General features: G+C 41.1%; 1 protein-coding gene and 1 non-coding gene across 5 annotated transcripts in view; one reads left to right on the plus strand and one right to left on the minus strand.

The window, feature by feature from the left end:
* The window catches only part of PDCD11 (programmed cell death 11), a 42169-nt gene extending 29021 nt beyond the window's left edge, over positions 1-13148 (minus strand). For all 4 annotated transcript variants that reach the window (XM_074339107.1, XM_019725038.2, XM_019725039.2 and 1 more), the window contains exons 1-8: positions 13002-13148; positions 11543-11655; positions 10052-10183; positions 8913-9080; positions 6927-7088; positions 5314-5437; positions 4657-4838; positions 1085-1192 (exon numbers count right to left, since the gene is read on the minus strand). In XM_074339107.1, coding sequence (XP_074195208.1) covers positions 1085-1192; positions 4657-4838; positions 5314-5437; positions 6927-7088; positions 8913-9080; positions 10052-10183; positions 11543-11644 — 978 coding nt within the window. In that variant the 5' untranslated portion in view covers positions 11645-11655; positions 13002-13148. The remainder of the gene's footprint in view (positions 1-1084; positions 1193-4656; positions 4839-5313; positions 5438-6926; positions 7089-8912; positions 9081-10051; positions 10184-11542; positions 11656-13001) is intronic.
* On the plus strand, positions 8620-8723 carry LOC141572983 (small nucleolar RNA U13). The gene has a single exon (XR_012498571.1). It is a non-coding gene; the product is annotated as a small nucleolar RNA U13 (small nucleolar RNA).
* Positions 13149-13174: the final 26 nt, after the last annotated feature.

Consider the following 13174-nt stretch of genomic DNA (forward strand, 5'->3'; position numbering starts at 1 on the left):
ACTAAAATTGACTTGTACAGTCAAGCAGCATACAGAAAATTCAAACAAAGTGTTTCAGAGGAACTATGTCCAACTACATCGAGGCTTATTCAGGCCAGGAGAAACATATACCGGGGTTCCCTCAACACCCTGAGACCAATAAGGCACATGCAACAGAAACCATGTGCTGGCGCCAGCACATCAGAGGCTCATGTAAACTATGCCACAGGCCGCCTGCTCCGACCACAGCGTTACGGCAAAATGTCTCAACTCTGTACACAAGTATGACTACAGGGAAAAAATCACTAGAAAGAAGTTCGACAAAATACTAATATTATTGCTACTAGGTGATATTTTCACTATTTAAAAAAACCCATTTTTACTTTTTAAAAAATGTCTCTAGCATCCATTAGCATACATCATTGCTAAAAATGAAAAAAAAAAACAAAATAAATCATTTTAGGATTAAAAAAAATTCTAAATAATATACAGAGGGTGCCAAAAGATATATATGCACATTTTAAGAAAGGAAAAAACTAATAAAATTGTAACACTCAATATATACCAATAACAAAAGATGAATACAACTCCTGTGTATACATTTTTTTGGCAACCCCAGTATATTGGGATTTTCTTCCCAAGTCACTAGTAACACCTGATTGTATAATCTTTCAGTATTTTAACCAGGTGTACTCTAAAATTTTTTTCAAAACTGGATATTTTTTTGAAGTATAATACACATAGAACCTTTTAAACCACATTTTTCTATTTAAATATATATCTTGTTCTCCTATGTTACATACTCCTCTAAAGTACTTTAAATTATAAAAGATTCACTAGCAAAAAATATCAAACCATATGAAAGAATATGAAATAAAAACTAAAAGCTGCATTCTCCTCCTCAGTCTCTTTCTCTAATCTCAGTCCCCAGAGATTACCACTGGTAGTTTATTATGGTCCTTCCAAAACCCTTTTTATTCCCCTCACCTCTTCTCTGCACACCTGCACACACAGTGCTAGGACCTGCCCTGTCGCTAACTGTGACAACGGACAGCTAAGTGGACACAACTGGAATCAAGAAAAGATAACGTGCAGCAGTACTTACTGCTTGATTTGAGAAATACGTTCCAGCTTTCTTGGGATCCAAGTGCATAAAGTCAACCAGGCCAGTAAAAAACGAGAGGAAGTTTAGCGTAAGGCCAAGTGGAGTCGCCTAGAAATAAACAGAACAAGTTATGAAAAATAGCTCTCTGAAGGAACCAAGAGTATGAGAACTACTGTTCACACTAAACACTCAGTGCCACGTTTTCCAGGATAACTGTGTGTCTCTCCCCCCTCCAGCTAGCTCTTATCAATCTTTCTTCCTATAAAACTGAGCGGCAGGACAACTGGCACTGGCTGTTTCTTTATTCACTAAGCTCACCTCCCCTCCGGAGTGAGAGGACATCAATCCTCCCACCTTCAGGATTTTCCAATGGGATGGCGGGCACTTTGCACCAAGATCCTTGAGGAAGTGCCAGCCTGACAACTTGGGACAAATTGTTGCTAACATGGTGACTAAGAAGGTAAAACCCAAAAGCTTGCAAAAGGGAACACTGACCCATGAGCAAGCTGATTCATCCCATAGGGTCCCGCAAAAGCTAAGGAATTAAGGTGAGAAGAGCCTCAAAAGAGAGCAATAAGATAGATACCTAAAATCTGGAATCTCCACAGAAAATGGAATAGTTACTCTCTGGGAAATAGTTACCAGACTCAAAATCCAGGAAGAGTACAAACCTTGAAATGTGGATCAAGAAAAATTCTGAATATCGTACAGATATAGATAAGAGACATCCAGCCCCTTTCTCCCACTTAGCTCTCAGGTAGCCAGGCTCACACACTCCAAGGTGGAGGTTAGATTCTTTCTAGAGAAATTTAATATGCCCGAGAAGACTTATAACAATGACTTTTGGAGGCTGACCAAAGAAAGTCTGCTACTTCATCATGAGGACCAAAGTCGGGCAGTCAGCAGGCCCACCCAGACACACACACTTTCTAAAATTTTAGTGTCTCATTTGTATTATGGCATCAAAATAAAAATTCAATAGAGAATGTGAAGTTCAAGTTGAGAGGCTCTCCCGGAAGGGAGGACACAGATAAATACATGCACATACCGAAACAAAGGACAGAGTAAAAGATAAGCACGTTAGAGAAGTGATCCATGAAGTCCAACAATATATTAACAGGAGTTCCAGAAAAAGAGAAGAGGAAATTATATTTTAAAATAAACAAAAACAAGATCTGCTAAGGGGCTAGTATCCAGAATATATAAATGTTTACAACTTAACAATAAAAAGACAATCTAATTTTAAAATGGGCAAAAGACTTTTGAATAGATACTTCTCCAAGGAAGATATACAAGTGGTCAATAAGCACATGCAAAGATGCTCAACTTCATTAATAATCAGAGAAATGCAAATCAAAATCACAAGAAGATACCACTTCATATCACCAGGATGGCTATAATAAAAAGAAGGATAGTAACAAGTGCTTGTGAGAATGGAGAAATTGGAACCCTTACATGTCTGGTGGGAATTTAAAATTGTGCGGCCACTTTAGCAGTTCCTCAAAAAGTTAAACAGATAGTTAGCATGTAACCCAGCAATTCCATTCTTAGGCATATACCTAAGAGAAATGAAAACATATGTCTACACAAACACTTGTACATGAATCTCATAGCAGCATTATTCATAAAAGCCCAAAGTGGAAACAACCCAAATGTCTTCTAACTGATGAATGGACAAACAAAGCATGTTATAACACTATGATGGAACATTATTCAGCCATAAAAAGGAATGAACCACTGATACATGCTACAACATGGCTGAACCTTGAAAACATTATACTAAGTAAAAGAAGCCAGACATAAAAGCCTACATATTGCATGATTCTATTTATACGAAATCTCCAGAACAGGCAAATCTAGAGACAAAAAGAAGGTAAGTGGTTGCCAGGGGCTTGAGGGAAGGAGGGATGGAAAGTGACCACTAATGGGTACAGGGTGTCTTATTGAGGTGATGAAAATGTTTGGAACTAAATAGTGGTGATGGCTGCACACCTTTGTGAGTACACTAAACTTAATACCAATTACATATGAGAGTAGAATAATGATGTTTTCAGATACAGGAGGTGTGCAGAAAAGAGTTAACAAAGGAGGCCCGTGTCTTAGAAAAGCCTGCTTCCAATGTTAGCCCTTGGCTGGTATCTCGGAATTTCAATTTGGGGACGGTTCCCACCACTCCCAGAACTGAGTGGCTCATTGCACCTAATCTGTTCGCACACTAATTTATACTAAACACACACATTCCTTATGAGAACCTCGAATTTTGATACATGCCGGGCAGAGGGTGCCTACATGACCAGCCCCAATTAAAAATCCTCAGGTACTAAGTCTCTAACGAGCTTCCCTGACAGATAACATTTCATGTGTGTTGTCATAACTTGTTGCCAGAGGAATTAACTACACCCTTTGTGACTCCACTGAGTGAGAACTCTTGGAAGCTTGTGCCTGGTTCTTTCAGACTTCACTCCATGGGCCTTTTTCCCTTTGCTGATTTTGCTTTGCCTCCTTTCACTGTAATAGAATCACTATATACTGAATCCTAGAAGTATCCCTAGTGAACCACTGAACCTATGAGTGCTCTTGAGGATCCCAGACACACTAGGAATTAAGCGAGTGAGAAATTAGCCTCTCATGTACTTTTTCAAAAATGCTCTGGAAAATGTGCCACACTCAAATTGAGGGAGTAAACAAAAAAAAGAGGAAAACATGGAATCAAAGGTAATTCCAATACAGGAGAGAGGGGAAGGTTCCAGGATGACAGTAAAAGGAGGTCCAGGTGGGGGAAAAAAAAGGAACGAAGAGATTACCTAAAGGGTTGAAAACATGGAAAACTGTAGTGAGAGAAAAATAACTACAGGGTACAGAAGAAACAGTGACAGATAGGACGAGAATTTAACAAATGACAAAAACAAAGCTGATTATCAACTCCAGGAAATAAAGCTGTTCAACAGTCATGGTCTATTACCTAGCTCAGCAGTAAACAGTATTTACATAGTCATAATAATTTAAACACTGAATAATGATTTAACCAAAATTTTACTATATCTCTGTTGGGAGGTTGGGGGAAGGGAAGGGAAAATTAAGAGACAAGTCTTTATCTATCTTGATAAGAAGTTAAAACTCAGTGCCTAAAATCAATAAACCAAAAGAAATTTACTACTTAAAAATGTGAAGATAAATTTCAAAAGATAAGCTAAAAGAATTAAAGATGGGGGTCAGGAGGGATAGATGGGATAGTTCTTCATTGCCAAGTCTTTAAATACCATTTTGATCAGCACTATCCAGTAGAAATACAGCATAAACCACGTATGTAATTTTAAGTTTTCTAGCAGTCAGACTTTAAAAACTACAAAGAAAGAAGTGAATTTTGTTTTAAGTATAGTTTATTTAACCCAATATATCCAAAATATATTATCATTTCAACATGTGGCACTGGCTACATTTCAAGTGCATAATAGCCACACATGACCAGTGGCTACCCTATTGAACAGCACAATTTTAGATTGTGTGCGTGTAACTACTTTAATAAAAATTGTTTTTATTTTAGAAAGTAGTAGTAATAATAAACGGCTTACCTTCTGTACCTGGGCTTTGACCACCAGTCCTGGTAGCAAGTTATTAAGGGTCCAGTTTTGCTCCTCAGTAGCGATAGCAGTAGAAACTTCTGAATGATCAATAGACAGACTAACAACTCCTCCACTGCCCTTCACCTCTTCAATGATGCAGTTCAGGTACTGACCCACCTTCAGTTTAGCACCTGCAAGCCCAGCCCCAGCCCCCAAAAGGAAAAATATCTCCATGAGAAGGACCTTTATCTTGGGTTCAAGCAATACCTAAGATGATTCATGGCCTACTTGCCGAGTTACCATGAAGGGAGTGAAGTGACCTTACCCAATCTGGAATCAACTACCCACAAAAATATGAAGATTTCAACAAAAATATGAAGATTGCTGGTTCAGAGGTCTGGGGGTCGGGGCCCAAATTTCAGTGGAATCTTCCAGGTGAGAAACAGTGAAAATGGCCCATCAGATCTTAGCGAGACCCAGCCACTTCCTGGCCCTTTACACATATTCCTTTTATCAGCCAGGATTAACCGCTGATCTCAGCAAAGCCAAAGAGCCTTCAGAGTCACCATTCTGTAATTTACTCACCACACTTGGTGAGTAAATTTAAATATAATCTCCACACGTACCATCTCACTGCCATGCACTGGCCCCTCTTCTTGCCCTCACCTTTGTTCTTCTGTCTGATGTACTCCTGGGTTTTTTGCACGGGCAGAAAAGCTCTGGCTCCACTAACACCAATGTCCACTAGGTAGCCATGGTCTTCCAGGCTGGAAACAGTGCCTGTGAGCAGCTGGAAGAGGGAAAAGCATGCCAAAAAGTTCAAAAGTCAAAGGTCATGGCACACACAACAAACATCTACTATACAATGTGCATGTTCCTACCGTCACTCTCAACATATTATCTCATAATCCCATCCCCACACACATACACTTTTAACTTTGAACCTCAATCCCACTACAGGATAGAAGAAGGCAAGATACCAACTTGAATTCTCCTACAGCTGGAAGGATTTTATCGTTTCCGGGCAATGAGAAGTGTTAAACACAGTTGAATAAGGGAATGACAGAGAGAGGTCTCTCCCCGGGAGAATTTCCAAAAGAAATGCAAAGGGGGATAACCCAAGATGGCCCTGCAAGGTCACTCCCTGGGCTATGATTATTGAGAATCCAGAACTACCCTTCCAGCTGTCATCATATCATTTCAAAGCACCTCTAAGACATTAAAATAAAATATTGCCAACCTTCCCATTTCCCAAGTTACAACTTCCCATTTCATAGGAAGCAGTGTGGCATTCAAAGCTGGCTCTGACACTTACTATTTGGTCTTTGGCAAGTCATTTAAATCTCTCTCATTCCATTTTCTCAAATCTACAAGAGGGTACCTATTTGCCTCATAGGGCAAATAGTGTCTAAAGTGTCTAAAACAGCACCTGTCATACAGCAGGCTCTCAACACTTGTCCATTTCCTGCACCTTGGCTTATTTTCATTCCCCTTTCTACCCAACTTTCAGGGCCTGACCCAAACTCCACTGCTTCTTACCAAATTTTACAAGGTCATATTGATCTCCCTCCTTTTAATTACAAGAGTACTTAGAAGAGTGTAGTTTATATGAGCGTTTTTCTGAAGTTGATATGAACTTAGTGGACCTGGAGGCTCTGAGCTAGGACTAATTTCTCCTGAATCTCCACAGGACCGGGAGATTCAGTGGTGGGCTGGCTGTCCATGAGTGCAGATGACAGACTTATTGCCCTGTCTACTTTGTCTCTTGCTCTTAGAAAGCAGCCCTCAAGCATCCCCACAAATATCAGATAGCCTTTGAAAAAAAACGTAACCTATGGGGTGGCTGGTTAGCTCAGTTGGTTAGAGCATGGTGCTGGTAGCACCAAGGTTGCCAGTACGATCCCCATATGGGCCACTGTGAGCTGCGCCCTCCTTAAAAAAAACAAAAACAAAAAAAGTTAACCTATGAGGAAGTCGGAGTAAGTAAGGCACTTCAAGGAACTCCTTCTCACCATCAGTAAGTGCCCTGCTAAGGCTCCTTGGAGGCTTTTTTTTGCTACCATCAAAACTTAGACTTGCTTTCCCTTTCTCCCCTCCAAGTTAAGGTAATTAGGTTCAAGTTTTCAATTTCCATGAAATATCCAGGCACCCTGAAGACCTTCCTCCCTCAGGAAAAGACCCACCCCTATGTGCAACAATTAGCTGAATGTAAAAGGAGACAAGGCAGGGCAGGAAGAAGGCATGCTGCCTGCTCCTCTTCCCTGACCCCAGACACATACCATTCCAGGCTTCAAGGCGTCGGCACTCAGCACTTTGTTGACACTTTTGGGGTTCAGAGACAGCTTGACACTCTTTTTGCCCCTCTCTGTGACGCCCAGACTGCTCACCACACATCGCACCAGCATCCCAGGAGAGAAGAGCTCAGGCAAGAGGACCAGGTCCTGCATAATACAAATGAGAAAGCCCTGATGCATAACATCCCCCCAAACCAAGAATCCGCTGCCAGGCCCTGGCTCAGAGGCTTCTCATCCTCAGACCCCACAGACCCCAAAAGGCAATGAAGACAGTAACCACTCGCCCACAAAGGAAGATGGGTCTGTGACCATGTCAGTCTTGAATGTCAGCATAAAGCCTCCAAATATCTCCACACAATGGCAGATAGAAAACAATTTGTCGAAAGAGCTGTCTATAGAGACCCAAGGGATGCTTGCTAGAGGGGATGGGGCAGGGGGATGGGTGAAAAACGTGAAGGGGGACATAGTCAATAACATTGTGATAAGTTTGCACAGTGACAGATGTTACTAGAATTAATGGGGTGATCACACTATAAGGTATAAAAATATTGAGTCACTATATTGTATACCTGAAACCGATATAACTACTATATTGTATGCCAACTATACTTAAAAAAAAAGAAAAAAGAAAAGAGTTGTCCGTATTTACTGTCTCTACTTCTTCATCTCCTAATTGTTCTTCAGCTCACTGCAATCTGCATCCCCCCCACTTACTCCACCACTTTATTTCCCAATAAAATTGCCAATGACTTCCATGTTGCCAAATCCAACAGTTCATATTGCAGTCCTTCTCTTAGGTGACCTTTAAAAAGAATACTGGAGACCACTCCTTCCTTCATTAAACATCTCCTCCCTCACTACCAAGACTCTTTATTCACTGGTTTTTCTGCCTGGCCCTCTTCCTTCTTCTAACAGCAACTCTCCTTTTATTCAGCAATTAAACTACAGTATTTACTCCCAGCTCAGTCTTTTCACTGTATTTGCTCCCTCTAAGCAACTTCTTCCCCCTTCTTAGTTTCAATGACCACCTACACAAAGAAGTTTCACACATTTTGGTTTCTGTACCTCAAAACTCCACATAGCAAAAAATCAAATCATGATCATCTCTCGCCATCCACATCCCCTTTCAGGATTTATCTCAGAATGGCGTGGCCAATTGTCAAGCCATGCACAATAGAAACTAGGACTCATCCTGGCACTTCTCCTGCCTCACCACCCATACCAAATCCATTACTAAGCATTTACTTTATTCCTGTCCTCAGTAAATCCTGAACCCATGCTGCCATCAATCTCAGAGCCTGGGCTATAACAATAGCCTCCTAATTGGTCTCCAGGAAACTACTCATGCCTCTTCAATTTATTCCTATTCTGTCTACATGTCACCCACCCCAATGAGAACATTTCAAGGGCTTGTCATTGATTCTAGAATTAAAAATCAGTCCTTAACATGGTCTGGCCTCCACCCAGCTCTCCAGCCCCATCTGACACCACCCTCCCTTGCTTTTGCCACACTAGCCTTCTCTCTGCTATATACCACGCTCCTTCTGCCTGAACTCCCTTCCTTCTTTATCTCGTATGCCCTCATCTTTCAGATCTCAGCGCAAGCATCCCTTCCCCCAGAAGTCTTACGGGCTCCCTGGGATACGTCAAAATCCCCTTATTAGAAAGTACATAAATGATCCTTTTGTAGTTCATAAGTGTGATGATTGGGTGTTCATGCTTTTGCGTGAGATGTGCCTCCCACAAACCTTGTTACAACATCGGCACATTACCCGTCTGACATGAGAAAAAAAAAATTTTTAATAAATAAATAAAATTAAAAAAAAGAAAGTACATAAATAAAATCCCCTATTACAAGCTCTCATGGCACCTTATACCTTTTCTTCTTAGCACTTAACAAAGTCGTAATTTTGCATTTATTTTTATGTACTATTTATTTCCGGTTACAGATTTCATCCAGGTTTCCCTTACCTTCAGAGGTTCTTCTTGTGCCACCTGCTCATTCAGCTTTTTGGTGTAAGCATCACAGATTTCAGTCACTTGCACAAACCCCTGGAGGCCATTGGGGAGACTAATCACCAGTTCCAGTTCATTTACCTCTTTCACACAACCCAAAAGCCGCATCCCTTCACACAGAGACTGGAAGAGAAAAAGTGAAACAGGTACAACAGGGAAGAGAACAATGAATGAGGAGTCTCAACTCTGACATATAAAAGCTGCAGAAAACACATAAGTGTATATGTCCATGCACTTATCAAACATCTGACTGAGCACCGTGAAAGGTCTAAATTATACTAGTGGTAACAGCACTTGGGTGCTGGCGGGCACTTTCACCTTTTACTTTATATTCCAAGCAACCCAATCTCAAATGCCTCACAGGCAGTAAAATGAAGGAAGCAGACCAGTGGAGCTAATGGCAGTCTGGAGTGTGCAGGCCAGGCACAAAGGTGCAACCACCACTCACTCAGCTCCACGTGACTACAAACACGAGAGAATGAGGGCTTGTGTTGTCAGCTATTTCACATTTTTACAAGAACACAGGAATCACCTCTTTATGTCAAGTCTGGTTCTTAATGTTGACACCAAGTTACACAATTATTTTTTTAAGTATCACGCAGGACAAACAAAATCCTTCTGTAGACTGAATCTGAATCTTTCCCTTCAGCATGATTTGATTTTTGTTTCTTTTTTACAACTATTGTACATTGTAGTTATCCAAAAATTTAAGTAACAGAATAAGACCACTTCACTTCTTTGAGAGTTTCCACACCTATGAAATGAAAGGATGGAATCAGAATGATTGGTCAAGTTATTGCCAGTTCTAACCTACAAATCTACTAAAACAGAAGTTCCATAAGGACACCAGCCCAATGAGGGTCTCAGAAGCTAAAAACAAACAAACAAAAAACAACACACAATCCCAGGCATTGGTTAATAGAAAGAAATGATGCTCAATTCTGAACACAAACTGCAAGAATCTCTATAGACACAAGCCATATGTCTGGATGAATGAATGAATGAAGGGAATAAAGGGGGTTAAAAAAAAGGAAGAACATATACAAATTTAAACTAAGGTAGTTTGTTTAAATTGAAAGCAAACTTTAACAAACCTCAATATTAAGGATTTCAAACTTCTCTCTTACAGACTTGCTGCTTTCTCTTTTTTCAATTTTCAACTTTTTTGTTTTTGTTGGATCCTTCTGGCTCTTTTTCCTTTTGGTGGAATCCTCTTCAGTAGAAATCTAACGGGGGCGGGGAAACAGATCCAAAAGAATGAAAAGAAGCAATCCTGGCCTTTCACTCCAATTTCTGGTCATCTGTTGCTTTGTTACTCTTCCACTCCACCCCACTCCCAAATGTTTCTTTAATTCTTATTCAATCCCAACTCTCCCAGTCTGCACCCAATGCTCCCTTTGCCCAAAATCTGCCTTTCGTGTTCTCAAAAGCCCCTTCCCTCTAGTGTCCTTCTTCCCTTGACTTAGGATGGACACTGGGGGTCCCCAGTATCAGAGGCAATTTGGAATAGTGTGTGAATGGAAGGTGGAGTCACAAAGACCTGAGTTAAACTCCCAGTTCCACCATAACAAGCTGTGTGGTTTCAGCTAAAGTACCGTGGTTCCCCGAAAATAAGACCTAGCTGGACCATCAGCTCTAATGCGTCTTTTGGAGCAAATATTAATATAAGACCCGGTCTTATTTTATTATAAGACCTGGAATATAATATAATAATATAAAATACTGGGTCTTATATTAATTTTTGTTCCAAAAGACGCATTAGAGCTGATGGTCCAGCTAGGTCTTATTTTCGGGGAAACATGGTATATAACTTCTCTTGGCCTCTATTCCACATTATAGAATGGCGATCTCTATTTCATAGTACAGTGGGAAGATTACACAAAGCCATATAATCAAATGATAGTTCCCTTCCGTCTAGCATTTAGAGCACAGCTTATTCTAGGTGAAGATTATGAATTCTAATGCAAATTCTAACCATTATACATGGCAGCAAGGACCCCATTAAAAATACCATGATCAGAATGCTTTCTCTCTATCCTTAACAACATGACACAAAGTTCCTAAGAATAAGGAACAAGAGCACTGCAAATTCAAATACTAAATGCCATGCTTCAAAAGATACAGCCTTGGGCCAGCCCGGTGGCTCAGACAGTTGGAGCTCCATGCTACTAACGCCGAAGGCTGCCGGTTCAATTCCCACATGGGCCAGTGGACTCAACCAAAGGTTGCCGGTTGATTCCCGCAAGGGATAGTGGGCTCCGCCCCCTGCAACTAACAACAGCAACTGGACCTGGAGTTGAACTGCACCCTCCACAACTAAGATTGAAAGGACAACAACTTGACTTGGAAAAAGTCCTGGAAGTACACACTGTTCCCCAATAAAGTCCTGTTTCCCCCCAACCCCCACAAAAAAGATATAGCCTTGTGGTAGTATGGACTTTCTAAAAGTTCAATTTACAAACACAGACTTCAAAAAGAAACAATCTGGAAAACAACACATTCTCGAACAGGTTTCATTTGTTCTTCATAAGGACAGTAGAGAGAAAGTGTTCAGCGAGTCTTAACCAAACAAGCACACCACTTACATCAAATAAGTTGTCTTGTTCAACAGGCTGCCGTAAAGCTTTCTCTGATTTATGGATCTTTCTCGTACCCCCACGGGGGAAGCTTTCTTCCACTGTTGCCATGTTTGGGGCTCCTAAAAACAATGCAAAGAGTTACAGGTGAGATGTAGCCTTGATGACAGATTTCCTAAAGGCTGTGATCAATGGACAAGAGATAGAGCCTTCTAGCACCACTGCACTAGATAGCACTCAGGACCAAGATATAGATAGATGGTTTGAAGCCAGGCCCGCTCCTGATAAGCCACAATTCATCTGCTTCAAAATCACAAGTCCACACATTTCCTCCAAGAAAAGAAGTTATAGACTCAATGTAGTGATATCATTAAGCAGCTACCATTAAGTCAGAAATACACAAATATATAACCCCCTACCTTCAAAGAACATACACACTTTTAAAACAATTATGCAAATAATTTAAAATACAAATCAGATTATAAACTATCAACAAAGAGGTAGGAAGTGATGAAATTTCAGTAAAGAAGGCAAGCTTCCTAAAGAAGATGCTTTGGGGCTGAATGTTAAAAGATGAACGAGATTTGACAAGTGGAAAGGGAAAAGCAGAAGAAATGTGAGAAAAAGCATGGAAAAAGGAAAAGCCAATTATTTCAATGAGCATGAGCACCAACAATTTGTCAAACAATTGCTCAAAAGCCTGCTGATCCCTTTCTGTGAAGAATCATTCAACTAGACCACTGGGTGAATAAAGCATAATTGGAGTTAAGTTTTAAAAGACAGGCTAGGTTTTATTAGCAGAAGATCTTGAATTAAATATGAGTAGTTTAATATTTACTTTGGGAAGTCAGAGCCTTAAGTTAGGTAGAACTATAATGATTGCTAAAGTTAAAAGAGAGAGAACAGTAATCAAGAAAAATATACCGCAGGTTATGGATTGGACGGGAAGAGACAAGGGCTGAAGGCAGGCAAACCCGGGAGGAGTCAACTGCAGTACAACCAAGAAACCATGAGAACCATAACTAGGTGTAAGTGAGAATGGAAGGAGGGGTTGGTTCTGAGAGATTTGGAACAAGAATCTACAAAGGCCTGAGACTGTAGTTGAGGTGCCGACCGAGGGGAGCCTAGATTTAGAATCAACAATGGGTGTATGCTTCGTAGAAACAGGAAAGTGTCAAAGAGTCTAGTTTCCTGGGAATTTGATCCTTAATCTCATTTCAGACAAGAGAAAACTGGAGCTTCAAAGAGTAACGCGATCCAGTGACAAAAAAGGATCTAAGCTACTTCCCGGGGACAGAGCCTGAGGTTACAGGGGCCACTCGAGCAGAACCGGCTTCCGAGCCGGGTTGGGGTGATCGAACCACTCATCCAGCACTGTGGATGCATGGCAGGGACCTGGGGGACCTATATCTGGGGCAGAACTGGAAGCCACAAGGTTTCCTCCCTTCTTGCCTTCGCCCTCACTTACCAGCCTCGCGACGCCACCACCTCTCAACTTCGGAGGCCGAGCCCTCTAGCCACACACGCGGAGACCCGCACTCCTATGGACCAACGCTGCCCTCCCGGAAGCGTGGGCGGGCTCAATGCCCTACTTCCGTTATTATGCTGGGTCCTAGTGCCGCACGGCGGTGTGAATTTAGA

Source organism: Rhinolophus sinicus, linkage group LG07, assembly GCF_036562045.2.
Source record: "Rhinolophus sinicus isolate RSC01 linkage group LG07, ASM3656204v1, whole genome shotgun sequence".
NCBI classification, from domain to species: Eukaryota; Metazoa; Chordata; class Mammalia; order Chiroptera; family Rhinolophidae; genus Rhinolophus; species Rhinolophus sinicus.